The sequence below is a fragment of the Pteropus vampyrus genome, unplaced genomic scaffold (genome assembly GCF_000151845.1).
Source record: "Pteropus vampyrus isolate Shadow unplaced genomic scaffold, Pvam_2.0 Scaffold63, whole genome shotgun sequence".
NCBI lineage: Eukaryota > Metazoa > Chordata > Mammalia > Chiroptera > Pteropodidae > Pteropus > Pteropus vampyrus.
This window is the reverse complement of record NW_011888844.1, coordinates 3,070,550-3,087,155: the sequence shown is the minus strand read 5'-3', so window position 1 is coordinate 3,087,155 and position 16,606 is coordinate 3,070,550. Positions and strand designations below refer to the sequence as shown.

The window sequence follows — 16,606 nt, the reverse complement described above, 5'->3', positions numbered from 1 at the left end:
ATTTTACAGTTGATCTCTAGTTTCATAGCATTATGATCAGAGAATATGGTTTGTATAGTTTCAACCCTCTTATATTGTTGAGGGTATCTCTGTGTCCCAGTATGTGGTCAATTCTTGAGAATGTTCCATGTACACTAGAGAAGAATGTATAAGCAGCTGTTTTGGGATGAAAGGCTCTGTAAATCTCAATTATGTCCAGTTGGTCCGATGTGTCATTTAAGGATGCTATTTCCTTATTGATTTTCTGTTTGGATGATCTGTCCATATCTGACAATGGGGTATTTATGTCCCCTAATATGATACTGTTTTGATCTGTTTCTCCCTTTAATTCTGTTAGTGATTTCTTAATGTATTTTGGGGCTCCCTGATTTGGTGACTAGATATTAAATGTTATGTCTTCTTGGTGCATGATTCCTTTTATCATTATGATGTATGCCTCATTATCCGTCTTTATTTTTTTTATTTTAAAGTCTATTTCATCCGATATTAGTACCACTACTCCCACTTTTCTCTGAATGCCATTTGCTTGAAATACATTTTATACCCTTTCACTCTGAGTCTATATTTGTCTTTGGAACTGAGATGTGTCTCCTGGAGGCAGCATATGTTTGGGTTTTGGTTTTTGATCTATTCTGCAACTCTGTGCCATTTTATTGTTGAGTTCAGTCCATTTACATTTAAGGTGGTTATTGAAATATGAGGTCTTCTTATAGTCATTTTATCTTTTGCTTTCTGGTAGCTCAGTGTTTCCATGGCTTCCTTGTCTTTGTATTTCTGTTTTCTTTATTTTGGTTGGCTTTTGTGTGTTTTCTCTCTGGTTCTTCTTGTTTTATGTTATATATTTCAGTTCTGAATCTTCTGTGTGCGGTTACCATTATGAATATGTAAAAGATAGTATAAATATACAGTCATCCATTTTCTTCTGCGCATGCCTTATCTCTATTCTCTTTGCTAATTTTATCTTTGAATCTTCCCATTTTCAGTCGTTGTTATCTCACATTGCCCCTATGTATGTTAAACTTTCATTACCATTTTGCTATAGCAAATCTCTTCTTATTTTAAGCTTATAATGCCCTGTTCTTAGTAAGGGTAGCACTCCTCAGCTTCTATTTGCCTGATAGTCACTTTACTCCTAATTATGTGTTTTTGTTTTGTTTTATTTATTTATTTATTTTTTTATCATTTTGTTTTAGGTGAGCTGACCCCTTTCAATATTTCCTGGAGTGCAGGCCTTGTAGTGGAGAATTCCCTCACTTTTGTATATCTGGAAAGGTCTTATTTCTCCTTCATATGTAAAGGAGAACTTAACTTGATACATTATTCTAGGCTGGTAGTTCCTTTCACTTAATAGTTTAAATATTTAATTCCATTCCTTTCTGGCTTATAAGATTTCTGCTGAGAAGTCCGACAATAATCTAATGGGTTTTCCTTTATAGTTTACTGTCTTTTTTTTTTTCCTGGCTGCCCTGAGAATTCTGTCTTTGTCGTTGATTTTTGATAATTTTAATACAATGTGTCTGGTGAAGGCCTTTTTGGGTTTAGATAATTGGGTATTCCAAGCTCCAGCTCATTCCTTAGATTTGGGAAATTCTCGTCAACCATTTTTCTGGAAATGCTTTCTAGTCCTGCTCCTTTTCCTCTCCTTCAATTATGCTTATTATTCTTGTTTCCTCTCTTAATGGTATCAGCTAGTTCTTGAATCTCTCTTTCATTATTTTTTATTCTTCCTTTTCTCTCTTCTTCCTTCTGATTTATTTCTAGATTTCTGTCTTCGATATCACTGATCCTTTCCTCCATTTGGTCGACACTGTTTCCCAAGCTTGCTATTTCATTTTTCAACTCTTGCAGTGTGTTTTTTCTTCAGAAGATCTATTTGTTCTTTTTGAGGGTTTCAATCTTCTTGCCCTGCTCATCCAGGTTTTTTTTTTTTCCCCCAATTCCTGATATTGTTGATATGGCTCATTTTGGAACTCTCTGAGTTTTTTTCAGAAGTACTATTCTGAATTCTCTGTCATTTAAGTTGTGTATTTCTATGTCTGTAAGCTTGTTTTCTGGAGATTTTTTACTTTATGAGATGCTTTGTCATCTTGGTTGTTCATTGTTTTTAATGGACTATTCCTCCACCTGGGCATTAATGGAAATGTATTCCACTTTTTTTCCCAAAAAGATTTATTATATAAAGGTCTCTCTTTAGCCCACTACGAGGAAGATCCTTTTCTTTTGGCTTCCAATAGGTGACTTCTAAGCCTCTTGTATACCTGCTTTATATAAAGCCTTAATGATGCCTTTTTATTTTCTTATAGAAATTCAATCATGCTCGCTACCCTCAGTTTCAGTCTCTGTCAGTGTTAGCAACAGTTCGGTAGCGTTTGTTCATATTCCCCCGGAGTTACATGGTGTTCGATCTTGGAGTGTATGCAGGAGGGGCTCTCTGGGTTGGGGGATGGGGTTTTCTGCTCAGCCTTGGTAAAAAATCAACTGTTGTTTTTCTGCCATCCTCTCTTTTCTGCCTTCCTGCTTCTCTGCCTTCTGCCCTGATGACTGAGTCCTGCCGCCAGGCGCAAGGAGCTCACCACGTTCCCAGGCAGGGCTGTTCATGGAATTCACTCCACCTTCTCCCCTCCCGCTCCTTCTACAGATACCTCTGGCAGCTGTGAGAGGCAACTTCTTTATTTCTCCCAGTCCACTGCCCTACACCCTGGGTTCTGACCTGTGGTAGTTCTTATGTGCATATCCCGTGCTCAGACATTCTGATGTGCAGTTTAGGTGGTTTTTTTGTTGAGTTTTAGCTTATTGGTGTTTCAAGGGGAGATATCTGGGGACACTTCTCACTCCACCATGTTTAATCTAATCTCTCAATGGGGTTTGAAGTACAAAAGTTTCACAAATAGAAATGGTGTGCCCCAGACAATTACACAGCAGTTCTTTGTTTTGCTCTTTATTGTATAGCTCTATGATTGTAGGAAGCAATCCTTCTCTTTCTCAAAAAACAAAATCGATTATTTATGTCAGCTGTGGAAAACAGAAAGTTAAATTAGGGTAGCACACTTGGTTCTATTCTAGGTGGATGGGGAGGATGTACTATTCTTCTTGTGTCTATGTCCCCTTTTCTTTCTTTCTTTCTTTTAAAATCATTTTCTCATATGCCTTTAGTTAGCAAGGCTGTTAGTTGTGCATGTGTGCGTGTAAACCTGTGATCATGCAATCTCTGTATTGGGGCGATTGTTTTGGACATATACATACATATATATATATACATACATATATATGTGTGTGTATATATATATATATATATACATATATATACACACACACACACACACACACACATACACAAATATCAAAAGAGAATGTGATTGTAGTAATGCAGCCGCTTCCTTCTTCATTTGCAGAATCAAATGTTTAAGCAACAAATCTAAAAATTGTGGGGAAGGGGGTCATTAGGAGGGCCCGAAAGATGAGAGTATGCTTCCTTTTATAACTTGGCCAATCACTTTACCCTCCCCTTTCTTCCTTCCTCTCTCTTTTTCTTTCACACCCAAACTGGAGAATATGCATATATTTAGATGCATATTTCACTTGATATCCCTGGCTTTCCAATAATTAACTCTAGATAGTGCTTTTTTTTTTTTTAATAATGTGAGAATTACCATGTTTGCCTAGAATATATCCACAGAGAGATTTAAAATATCAAATCATTTGAATTTCAATCCACTTTGTCAGTGATTCTTATGTGACTTTGGTTGAATTATTATACTTTAGTTCATAAGGAAGAGAAGAATTAATATTTATGGGTATACACTCTGTGCTAGGAAATTTACATATTTTATCCAATTTAATCCTAAAAAGGTGAGAAAACAGAAGCACAGAGAAATTTAGTCATTTATTCAATGAATATTTATCAGTTTTCTACTGTGTACCAAAAATTGCCCTAAGAACTTGGGATAGAGCAGTGAACAAAACAAGGTTCCAACCTTCTTGAATCTTCTTAACTGACCCCAAATCATTTAGTTACAAATAAGCAGAGTTGGAACTGAAATTTAACAATGCAGATCTGGGGGGAAAAGAAACACATTTGCAAATTAAAGACAATTAATGCTGTAAGTGAATTAGGATCTAAAGACTCATCTACATACCACTTGCCCCTACCCAGTCTCCCCAGTCACAGTGTAATTACAAAGGCAGAGAAATTAGAATTACGTATGCAATTATGTAACATATTTGTAATACTGTGCCTGCCCCTGTAAAGGCTTTCATTATGGCTGTGTTCAACTATAAAGAAGCAAAGAATTTCCCAGGGAGAAGATCCAGTAGACAGTTAAAGAAAAATTACCATTTTAAAGCTTCTTACTCTTTTCATTATTGAGGAATAAAACTAATTTCGGTCCCCATATTTCATAAACAAAAATAATCTAACTAGTTTTGCAGAGCATGTTGAAAATCCTGTCTAGATATATTCCCCATTTTATTTACGTAAGTATACGCTTTTTTGTTTACTCTTTTAAATTTCCCTAGGAGAAGATTCTGACTTAATTACAATATTTATAATAAGCTGAGCCTCCTAAGTGACAACTTTATCCTCTTTCACCACCAAGTTTGTCTAATCTTTACTTCTCCTCCCTGTAATTAAATTGATCTTGATCCACTTCTCTCATTATGATTTCCTTCAACCTGATTAGCTTTTTTTAGTTTGGGTTGTTCCCAATTTTCCTTATTCTCCATTTGTTGTCATTTCAGTCAAAGGATCCATGTATTCTGGCATAAAACTTTACCCAGAAATGAAGGAAATATTTTGTTCCATCAAATAGATAGAGTCCAATTGATATTAATCAGTTTCACTAATTTTCCAGTTTTGGAGCTTCTTCTGTGGGGTGGGCACTGTACAGTCTTCAAATAGGAAAAAAAAAAAGGAAATAAGATATGGTCCTCAAATCAAAGAAACTTACAGTTCCTCTCAGAAAGGGAAATAAGGTATATTCACAAATAGCTATGTAAAAATACATGGTGGGGTGTATGATAGATGCCATGAAAGAAATGCAGATGAAGTTTTATTGAAGTTTAGAGGTGTAGATAACACATTTGTTTAGGGGGAATCAGAGAAAGATTTATTGTGGTATTTATGATATTATTACAATGAACATTATTATAAATAAAATAAATATGACTTGCTAAGGTCTTCTGACTCCAAATCTATCACTCTCAATATTTTCTGACAGTTATTCTGGGAGTAGTTTTGACAAAATTTGATAACTTACATTGGATATGGGATTAAATGAAGAATAGTCAAATATGACCCTAAGTGTTTTCAGTTTGAAATACCAAGAGTATGGTAGCCCAGTTAAAAGGTTTAAGAAGTAAAAAAAAAAAAAAAAAAAAAAAAAAAAGAATTAAGAAGTGAGGGGAAAAGAAACTGGTTTGAGAAAGGGGGAGATTTGATATTTGTTTGAAACAGTAGTATTGGAGGTGCATAGAAATGAAGATGTCCAATAGGCAGTTAAAAATGCCTCAGAGAAAGGTCACATTTGAGATAGAGACACGGGAGTTATTTCTCTTAAAGTTGTCACTTTAACTGTACGAGTGAATGCTATCATTGAGGGGTAATGGGGAGGGTTGAAGTCAGAACCTTGAGAAATTTCTACTTTAAGAGAACAGAAGGAAGGAGCCACAGGCAGAGTTGTCAGAGAGGGAGGGATATGAACACAGAGTAACTGAAGCAAATAGAAAAAGGGGGGTTAACTGTCTCAAACGACCAAGAAGCCAAGGAGGATGAGGTTTGGTAATAGAGTTTGACCATTAAGAAAGCAGTGGTGATATTTGAGAGAGAAGTTTTGGTGTACTTGTATAGGCAAAATCCAGATGCTAAAAGTTAATGGGTGAATAGATCAAGAAGAAATGCAGGAAGTAAGTGAGTATCATTCTTCCAAAAAGAATATTGGTCAAAGGAAGGAGAGAAGGGATAGTAGCTAATGGAGAAAGCAGAATTTTGAAGATCTGAGAGATTTGTAGGCAGAGGAAAAGAACCAGAAATAAAGAAGACTACAGATGCAACAAAGAATACAGACAAGTGAGATAAGATTCTGGAAGAGATGAGGAAATAGGATTCCAGGTATAGACAGAGAAGTGACTTCAGGGAAAAAAGAGAAGTTTATCTTTCTCTGTAATGAGATGGAAGGAGCAGAAACTAAAGATAGATTTTTGAAGTTGGGAGGAAAATGAAGGGATCTCATTGGACAGATTATTGATTTTTCTCAACAAGCAGGATAATGAAGGAACATGAGCATAGGGGATTGAGGAAAATGAAAAGATTTGTAACCAGTTATAGAGAATTTGCTGAATACAAGTATGACCATGAAAGTTGGGAGGGCCTCTTAAAATTGGATAACTTGAGTTTGTACTGAGCCAAATCAGCAAATTGTCTTTCTTTTCTTTTCTCTTTTCTTTTCCTTTTTTCTTTTCTTTTCTTTTCTTTCCTTTCCTTTTCTTCTCTTTTCTGTTTGTTTGTTTGTTTGTTTGTTTTTCCCCAGTAAGTTTTCATGGCCTGGGAACAGTAAAGTAGATGTTGGGATTATGTACTTTGTTAGATGTGAGAACTACTGACAGAGGTTCTAAAAGTAACAATTATAATTATAAGATCATCTATCTTTAAAAACACCTGTTAATTTTTAAGGTGGATCTGGCACCAATTAAAATATAGAACAATTTATTCATAGTAATATTTGGTTTTACATTTTTATAGATTTGGAGGGAAATAATAGTCCTTTAAATTAAGAGGCTTTTTTTAAGTAAGTCATTTAAAATAAGAAGCCCAACACACATTTTAGAGAGAATCAATATTGTCAACACCTAAACCATTTTTCTTCTTAAAAATGATAATGCTTCAGCATTCATAGTAAACTTTAGCTCACAGAGAAGAAACTTTTATGTTTTTGTTAATTTTGTTTTTCCCCTCTTAGAAGATGCTTATATCCTAAAGATAAAGGTTCATCTCCTCTCTTCTCACCCGATCATCTGTTCATTCACTATGTGGTGTTCAAGATGGATAACATCCTTGCCCTCAATAAGCCCACTTTTGTGTATTTTTTAACTTGATATCCTAAAACAATTCTAACAATATTTTCATAATTATTTTAAAGGCAGTATTGATTTTAAATATTATTTTACTATATCATTAAAAACCAATATTACTTGTACATAAAATTATAGATTAAGGTACTTTAAAATATATTATTTTGCTTGATAAAGTACTCTGCATTACTATCCCTATGATAAGAAAACTGAGCCTCAGAGAAGGTAAATGACTTGCCTAAGTTTCCAAAGAAAGTAGATGATAGAGTCAGAACTGAATACAGGTTCTGTATTTTTTTTCCATTACACCTGCTGCCAGTAATTTTAGTCATCAAATCCAACTGATTTATCGTAGTCCAAATTCAAGCCACTTTCTAATTCACTCTCTGAAGCATTTATACCTTTACTCACCTTTCCACTAATTTTTGAAGTTTCTCTTCTCTTAATCTTATGACATTTTTCTTTTCTTATTCTCATACCTTTTAAGATCCATCTAGTTCTGTCTTTGATCCTTACTTACCTTTTCAACAATTGCATGGTTTTAACTAGAACTTTTAAGCATATGACTCTGAAATCTAGAACTGTAGCCATGAGCTCCCCATTCAGTTCAGACATGTTTTGACTATGTGCTGACATCTATACCTGAAAGCCCATCTGCGCATTTTTGTAAGAGTCTCTTTGCTAGTTCTTTGCAATAACTTGACACATATTTAAGAGATTACTATGCACTATTTATTTTTCAAAGTGTTATGAGGAATAAAAACATGAATCAGACTTGGATTCTTACCAGGAGCGCATAAAACTCAATATGTCTCAACTTTTTACTATTTTTGTTTTTGGCAGCATTGGCCATATAGTAGATCCCTCAGGTTCAAGATCTCAGTACCATCTTTGAAAAGTACTGTCTTTAATGATTTAGGATAATCTCCTGTCTCTTCACCTGTACTTTTTCCATTCTCCAATTATTCTTCCCGAAGTAGACTTACTTTTACCTCTCATCCTTTTAAAAACCTTCAAAGGCTTCTCACTGTTTACAGAACCTAGCTCCATTTGCCAAGTATGTCCCCTACATACAACTTACACTTTTCCAACCTTGGTGTCTTTTTTTATTAATTGCATTTTATTATTAGTTTCAAGTATACAGTACATCAGTTAGACATTTATATAGTTTATGAAACGATCCCTCTAATTGCTCTTCTCTCCTCTGGCTCTTCACCTAGCCATTCCATTAATGCTGACTGCATTCCGTATGCTGTGCTCCTTATCCCGGTGACCATCTATCATCTACTAATGTGTACTTCTTTAACCCTTCACCACTTTCTCCCGGCCTCCAACCCCCTTCCCCTCTGGCCATCACCATATTGGCCTCTATATTTATGAGTCTAATTTTGATTAGTTTGTTCTTTTGGTTCCTTAGATTCCACATATAAATGAAATCATATGGTATTTATCTTTCTCTGTCTGACTTATTTCACTCAGCATAATAACCGCTAGGTCCATCCATGTCATTGCAAATGGTAGAATGTCATTTTTTTTAATGGCTGAGTAATATTCCATTGTATATAAGAACCATACCTTCTTTATCCAGTCATCTATTGATGGGCATTTAGTTTGCTTCCATATCTTGGCTGTTGTAAATAGCCGTGAACATAGGGGTGCATAGATCTTTATGAATTATTGTTTTGGTTTTCTTTGGATAAATACCCAGAAGTTCAATTGCTGGGTCAAAAGGTATAGCTATTTTTAATTTTTCAAGAAACCTCCAGACTGTTTTCCATAGTGGCTGTGCCAATCTATAATCCCACCAACAATGTATGGTTCCCTTTTCTCCGCATCCTTGCCAACACTTGTTGTTCTTTGATTTATTGATGATAGCCATTCTGACAGGCATGAGGTGATATCTCATTGTGGTTTTAATTTTCATTTCTCTGATGATTAGTGACCTTGAGCATCTTTTAATGTGTCTATTGGCCATCTTTATTTCCTCTTGGAGAAATATCTATTCAGGTCTTCTGTCCATTTTTTAAATTGGATTCTTTGTTTGTTTGTTTGTTTTGTTGTTGTTGTTGTTGAGTTGTATGAGTCCTTTATGTATTTCAGATATTAACCCCTTATCAAATATATCATAAGCTAATATCCTCTCCCATTCAGTCAGTTGTGTTTTCATTTTGTTGATGGTTTCTTTTGCTGTGCAAAAACTTTTTAGTTTGATGTGGTCCCATTTGTTTATTTTTTCTTTTGTTTCCATTGCCTGAGGAGATATAGCCGAAAAGAAATTACTGTTAGCAATATCAGAAAATTTATTGTCTATTTTTTTTTAGAAGTTTTATGGTTTTAGGACTTACATGTAAGCCTTTAATCCATTTTGGGTCTACTCTTGTATACGGTATAAGAAAGTGGTCCAGTTTCTTTTATTTTCCATGTATCTGTCCAATTTTCCCAACACCATTTATTGACTGTCTTTACGCCATTGCATATTCTTGCCTCCTTTGCTCATATATTAAGTGAGCATATAGATGTCATGTATTTCTGGGCTCTCTATTATGTTCCATGGATCAATGTACCTGTTTCTATGCCAGTACCATGATGTTTTAATTACCATGGCCTTGTACTATAGTTTGGTATGAAGTAGTGTGATATCTCTAACTTTATTCTTCTTTCTCAAGAGTTCCGTGGCTCTTCGGGGTCTTTTATAGATCCACATAAATTTTAGGACTATTTTTTCTAGTTCTCTGAAAAATGCCATTGGTATTTTGATAGAGATTGCATTGAATCTATAGATTGCTTTGGGTAGCATGGCCATTTTAATAATGTTGATTCTTTTTACACATGAGCACAATATGTGCTTCCACTTATTTGTACCTTCTTCAATTTCTTTTTTCGATGACATAATTTTCAGAGAATAGGTCTTTTACCTTCTTGGTTAATTTGATTCCCAGGTATTTTACTGTTTTCGATGCAATTGTAAATGGGATTGTTTTATTAATTTCTCTTTCTGGAAGTTCATAATTGGTATATAAAAATGCCACTGACTTCTGAATATTAATTTTGTATCTTGCTACTTGACTGAATCCATTGATCAGTTCTAACAATTTTGGGGTGGAATCTTTAGGGTTCTCTATATATAGTATCATGTCTTCTGCAAATAATGACAATTTTACTTCATCCTTTCCAATTTGGATACCTTTTAGTTATCTTTCTTGTCTTATTGCTTTGGCTAAGACTTCCAATACAATGTTGAACAAGAGTGGTGAAACTGGGCATCCTTGTCCTGTTCCTGATCTTAAGGACCAACCATGGCATCTTGACTTAATTCGTTTCCTTCATTTGTAACACCATTGTTTTCCATCTCCTCATATCTAAAGACCATCTTAACCTTTTCTCAAATGCCACCTGATCCAAGGAACCTACTCGAGCAGTGCTGGATTAAATTCAGGTTTTTTGTTTGTTTGTTTTTTTAAGTCTATCCCATAAGCTATTTTTCCATACCTCTCACACTTGCCACTTTCTATTATATTACATGTATTTGTGTTCATATATCATCCAGACCATTGATTAGCAAAATTGTCTGTAAAGGGCCATATAGTAAAAAATTTTAGGCTTTGCTGGTTACATAATGTTTGGTCTTCCTTCCTTTTACTTGCAGTCTTTAAAAATCTAAATGTCATTCTTAGCTTGAAGATATCACAAAATAGGCTGCTAGCTATAGTTTGATGAACACTGATCAATATTCAGTGCTTCTGGTAATAATCTAAGTTTGATTCAGGCTTTATAATAGTTAGCAAAGTATATTGTGCATAGTAATCATGTGTTACATGGTTGTAAATAATAACCAAGGAGGCTTTTTTAAACAAACAAACAAATAAACAAACACAAATAGTTTCAAGGGAATCTACCTAAATATTCCCATCTTTAGATTTAACAATTCATCAGCTAGTCAAATTTAATCAGTTATATGTTTATTTTTTACCAAAGTATCTCAGGAACATTTAGTAAACACCCTTTATTCAAACTTGAATATAAGAAGTGTATAGCTTTGGGTTCAAGAGTGTCTTGTCTTCTCAACAACCAGTGTTTTAGTCAAGTTGTTCTAAGATATTTTACAATAGCAAACTACAAAAGTGCTAGCAAACTTTGTTGATTTTCTAATGGTCCTAAACACATTAAATGTTACAGGCTTGGCCAATCCCCTTCAAAAAAGACAACCGCAACTCCTCTTCTACAAGTAAAGACTCATATGAAAACCAAAAGAAGGGAATGGAATATAGCACACATTACATTTAATTTAGACTCCCTGTCAGATTCTTATTAGCTCTTCCCTGGTTTCTTTCAGATCTTAGACATGCAAACAGCCTTTATTTCATTGGATGACATCTTCTAAGCATTTGGATAATACTACATCAATTTAGTTGATTATATGGAAGTACAGTGACTCTTAAAGCCTCTACTCTTTTCTCAGTATTCAAAACATGTTGTACTGAGAGCTTTAGCTATGATTATAATCACAAGTAAGAGTAGTACACATCAAGGGTACCCAAATTGAGTTCCAGGAAAAAAAATCTTGAATATAGTTCTATCTGCTTTACAGCTCAGTGGTACAAAATTGTTTATTTTGCATTTTTCCAATAACACTTTTGCATAGAAAGAACCTGCCAGTGTACCCCATTTAAATAAAGTTGATCTCACGCCTGTCTAGCTCAGAAGAAACTCATTATATCTTGCCTTAGGAAGAGAAAAAATTATTTTTCCCACTCCCATTTAAATTTCCTCCAAAATACTGTGTTAAGCCTAGTTAAGTGTAATAGGAGAGATACAGATTGTTTGGTTTGAGAAAACAGGCTATCTTTATTACTATTTTCTTACATCTCTCAGACCTTATCGGGATACCATTCCACTCTTTTCTTAACGTCTGCCACTACATCAAAGTTTTTTAGAGACCAGATATTTGTTAAAGTTAAGCTTTTCCTGAAAAGGTATTTTTCAAAGCAAAACATAGTCTTTACTCTCTTTATAGGAACCACTGTCTCCATTCCTAAGAGGAGGTCATTTCTTCCCAGGCAACAATGTTATTTATGAAAAAACAATAAGAAAAGTGGAGAAACTAAATATGGATCAGGTACGTAAAATTTTGTTTTAAGGCTTATTTTGCAAATGTATACTTTTGAATATTTTAGTAAATCTAAAATGGCAGCCAATTGTCAAATGCTAGGCAAGACCACCATGAGTCACAATAATATTTTGTTATGTCTACAGCTCTTAATATAATCCTTAACACTTCTATATCCATTTTCTCATGTGAAGTATTATTGTTCTTGTTTTACTGAAAGGAAAACTGAAATAAAGATGTTAACTCACATAGAAAATTAATAGTAGAACCTGAACTTGTATGTTTCCTTTAAACTGGTCTCACAAAAATCATAATTTAAAGTATTATAATTTTATCTTAATTCATTTAATATAAAATGAAATTTTTAATGAATGTGTATGAAAAGACATATAAAATGCTGCAAACTGTAAAGATCTAGAAAACTAAAGCTTCAAGTCACATTTTTTAAATTCCATTGAGCTTAATTGAGAGACCAAGTAGAGTACAATATTGTAGCAGGGCGATGGCATTTAGATTCCATGGCATCTAGAGCCCCTAGTCCTTCAAAGCAGAATTGTTACTGTAACCAGAAGAGGTTTCCACATGATGTGCTCAGTGGATACAAGCATGACAAAGCCTAGGATTTATCTATTGGACGTTCTTGAACTGGACAGTGTCTTAGTTTCTTAGGGTTTCTATAACAAAGTATAACAAAGTACCACAATCTGGGTGGCTTAAAACAACAGACACTTATTGTTTCACAGTTCTGGAGGTTAGAAGTACAAAATCACAGTGTTAGCAGGGCCATGCTCCCTCTGAAGCCTCTAGGGAAGAAAATCTTTCATATCTGCCTCCTAGTTTCTGGTGGCCTCAGGTGTTCCTTCACTTATAGATGCATAAGCTTAATCTTCTATCTTTACATGGCATCTTCCCTGAGTGTTTTCACATTGTGTTTCCTCTTTGCATGTCTGTCTCTGTGCTCAAATTTCCCCTTTTTATAAAGACACCAGTAATGTTGGTTTAGGACCTATACTAATGACCTCATTTTAACTTGCTTATACCTCTGTAAAGACCCTGTTTCCTAATAAGGTCACATTCTGAGATACTGGAGGTTAAGACTTTACTATATCTTTTTTGGGGCAGTGAGGGAAGACAAGGGGCACAATTCAACCTCAAAACAGGCAGTCAAATAATATCTAATAAATTTTCATAACAAAATCATTTTTTCATATACAAATGAAACATTAAAATATACTAAATTACCCTTTTTAATTTCCCTGACATGAGAACATGTCTTATTTTTTGAGCATTTATGAGCAGTGATTACCAGATTCATAGGACTAATACATTATTGCTTATATTTTGCACAATAAAATAAACTGTCAGAATCATAAACATCCAAATCTTTAAGATTCTGGACTGCTTGGAAAGCTGCATATAGTCTTGCATATAGTGCAAGAGTACAGTACACCTATCTTCCTTTCAGATGTCTGTTATCGGAGAAATAGCAAAGTTCCTGGACATTATGATACTAAATAGAAAAATTTCATCAAATATGTCAGTTCTTCAAGGGGAAATTCCCTCAAGCTATCAAATTATATTTTTCCTTTATCCTATTGAACTGACAAAACAATAAATTTGACACATTTTAAATAGTAAGGAATGTTTGAGGTACATCATTTCATGACACTTCCAACTTCTTGTTTCAAAGAGAATAAACAGCTTTTCTGAATCTTGGTCCCTAAAGGAAATGATTGAATATCCTGTACATTATTATTGCTTTGTATCTGGAACAATTAAAGAAAAACTACATTAAGAAAACACTGCTGCTACTTACTATTAACTTGAATATTTACATTTTTTACTTCCACTTTTCTTATGAATGACTGAAATTATTTGGGAGTTTTGGAACTGCCATGGGGGACTGCCCAAGGTAAAAGGAGCCATGCACATAGAACAAACTATAACTGTTTGACTTAGCTGAGTTTCCTCAGTGATAGAGATACAGTAGGATGAGCTGGATAAAGCCAGAGTCTGAACGAACCTTTATAATGTCACATGAGAATAATTCAAATAGGATTAGCTCTTAGGAGATGAGAATTGTTTAAAAAAGAGGTCTTTGTTGTGGAAGGGTGGTAAAGTGGTGCCAGTTGCAAGATATTATTCAATTTATATGAACTGTACTCTTTGTATGTTTTTTCTCTATCAAAGAAGACAAAATACATGATAAATCAGAAATGTTTGATTTCTTATACATTAAAAATTCAGCTTGTGGTATGCTTCAAAAGTAACATATGAACAGTAACATATAAATATTTTGCTTTGGAACAATAATTTAGTAGTCAAGTGTGAGAATTGAAAACTTAAAACCTGCTTTGTACTAGGCACTTTATAAATGTTAGTTCATTTAATCCTCACAGCAACTCAATAAGATACATACTATTTTCACTTTTACAAATGAGGAAACTGAGGCTCATAAAGGTTACATATACAGTTTCTCAAGATCACAGAATAAGTGATTAAGTCAGATTTATGATAGATATTTTCTGGATCTGAAGCTTCAGTCACTGTTTTTGAATATTTTTCTTACTTCATGCTCAATTTTCATAAGCATAAGAACTTTGTCTACCCCTGCTGTGATTCTAATATGCTTCTTGACATTGAAAACCACTACATTATTTTCTAATTTTATATCCATCTACATCTCCAGTACTATAGTATTATTATGTAATTAGATCCTGAAGTACTTGTTGAATAATCAAAGAAAGATTGATATTAATATTCATTATAGTTTTAGTGTTAAGTATAACTAGGATATTAATTTAATCAGAACATGCAATTCCTTAGCCAATTTACATAATTAGATGGCCACAGACACTTAATCAAATAAAAATAGAATTCAATAAAATTTCCTCCAATGGAATAATTTGAAAAAATAATATATCACTTATTAAAACTACAAATCCTAGGGCTTGAATTATCTTGTGAAAGAACACATTAAATTTTTTAAAAAATGGTTGCAGTTGGGTTTTTCTTGGTTAGTAATTTTTATTCTTTGTGGCTGTTTTTGGCATATTTATGTGTTTTAGGAATGCTATCCTCAGGTTCAGTGCCATCATCACATTGTTCAACAACCCCAGATCATCCATTCTCCATACTGTCAACAATCCCATTCTAGCCAGGAAATGCAAACCATCACAGGAAGTGATTCAATATCTACAAGCACTGGAAATGAACTGCACCCTGGCGAATCAAGCCATATACATGAACAGGTAAGATCAATCTGGAATGCCTTATAAAAATGAAATAGCCCTCTTAATCCCTTCTCACTTTACTGTACAGGCACCCATATTAAATTTTCATCAAAATATTGAAGAGTTATACCACTAGTATTTGTGACCTGATTCTTTATATAGAGAACCTTAAAGACTCCACAAGAACACTACTAGAAACAATAAGCAAATACAGTAAAGTCTCTAGATACAAAATCAATGTTCAAAAATCCATAGCGTTCCTACACTCTAATAATGAAGTGTCAGAAAAAGAAGTAGAAAAAATAATTCCTTTTGCTATTGCAACAGAAGGAACAATATACCTAAGAATAAATCTAATGAAACATGTCAAGGACCTATATAATGAAAACTATAAGACTCTATTAAAAGAAATTGAAGAAGATATAAAGAAATGGAAAGATATTCCATGTTCTTGGATTGGAAGAATCAACATAGTTAAAATGGTCATAATACCTTAAGCATTATACAGATTTAATGTAATCTCCATCAAAATCCCATCAGTATTTTTTAAAGAAATAGAACAAAAAATCATCAGATTTGTATGGAATTACAAAAGACCCTGAACTGCCAAAGCAGTTCTGAGAAACAAGAATGAGGCTGGAGGCATCACTCTGCCTGACTTCAAATTATGCTACAAAGCGACAGTAATCAAAACAGCATGGTATTGGCAGAAAAACAGACATACGGACCAGTGGAACAAAATTGAAAGTCCAGAAGTAAATCCATATTTATATGGGCAAATAAATTTCAACAAAAAAGCCAAAAATGTACAGTGGAGAAAGAAAAGCCTCTTCAATAAACGGTGCTAAGAAAACTGGAAAGCAACCTGCAAAAGAATGAAACTACACTGTCGTCTAGCACCACACACCAAAATTAACTCAAACATGGATTAAGGACCTGAATATAAGACCTGAAACATTAAAATGCATAGAAGAAAACATAGGAACTAAACTCAAGGACCTTGGACTTAAAGAGGATTTTATGAATTTGACCTCAAAAGCAAGGGAAGTAAAAGCAAAAATAAATGAATGGGACTGCATTAAACTAAAAAGCATCTGCTCAGCAAAAGAAATCCACAAGGTAAAGAGACAACCATTCGAATGGGAAAATATATTTGAAAGCAACGCCTCCAATAAAGGCCTAATATCCAAAATTTACAAAG

The 16,606-nt window shown here is 34.0% G+C and overlaps 1 protein-coding gene across 2 annotated transcripts in view; it reads left to right on the top strand.

Moving 5' to 3' along the window:
* The window catches only part of POF1B (POF1B, actin binding protein), a 78,568-nt gene that overhangs the window by 21,369 nt on the left and 40,593 nt on the right, over positions 1–16,606 (top strand). For both annotated transcript variants that reach the window (XM_011361159.1, XM_011361158.1), the window contains exons 5-6: positions 12,080–12,181; positions 15,241–15,423. In XM_011361159.1, the coding sequence (XP_011359461.1) occupies positions 12,080–12,181; positions 15,241–15,423 (285 nt within the window). The remainder of the gene's footprint in view (positions 1–12,079; positions 12,182–15,240; positions 15,424–16,606) is intronic.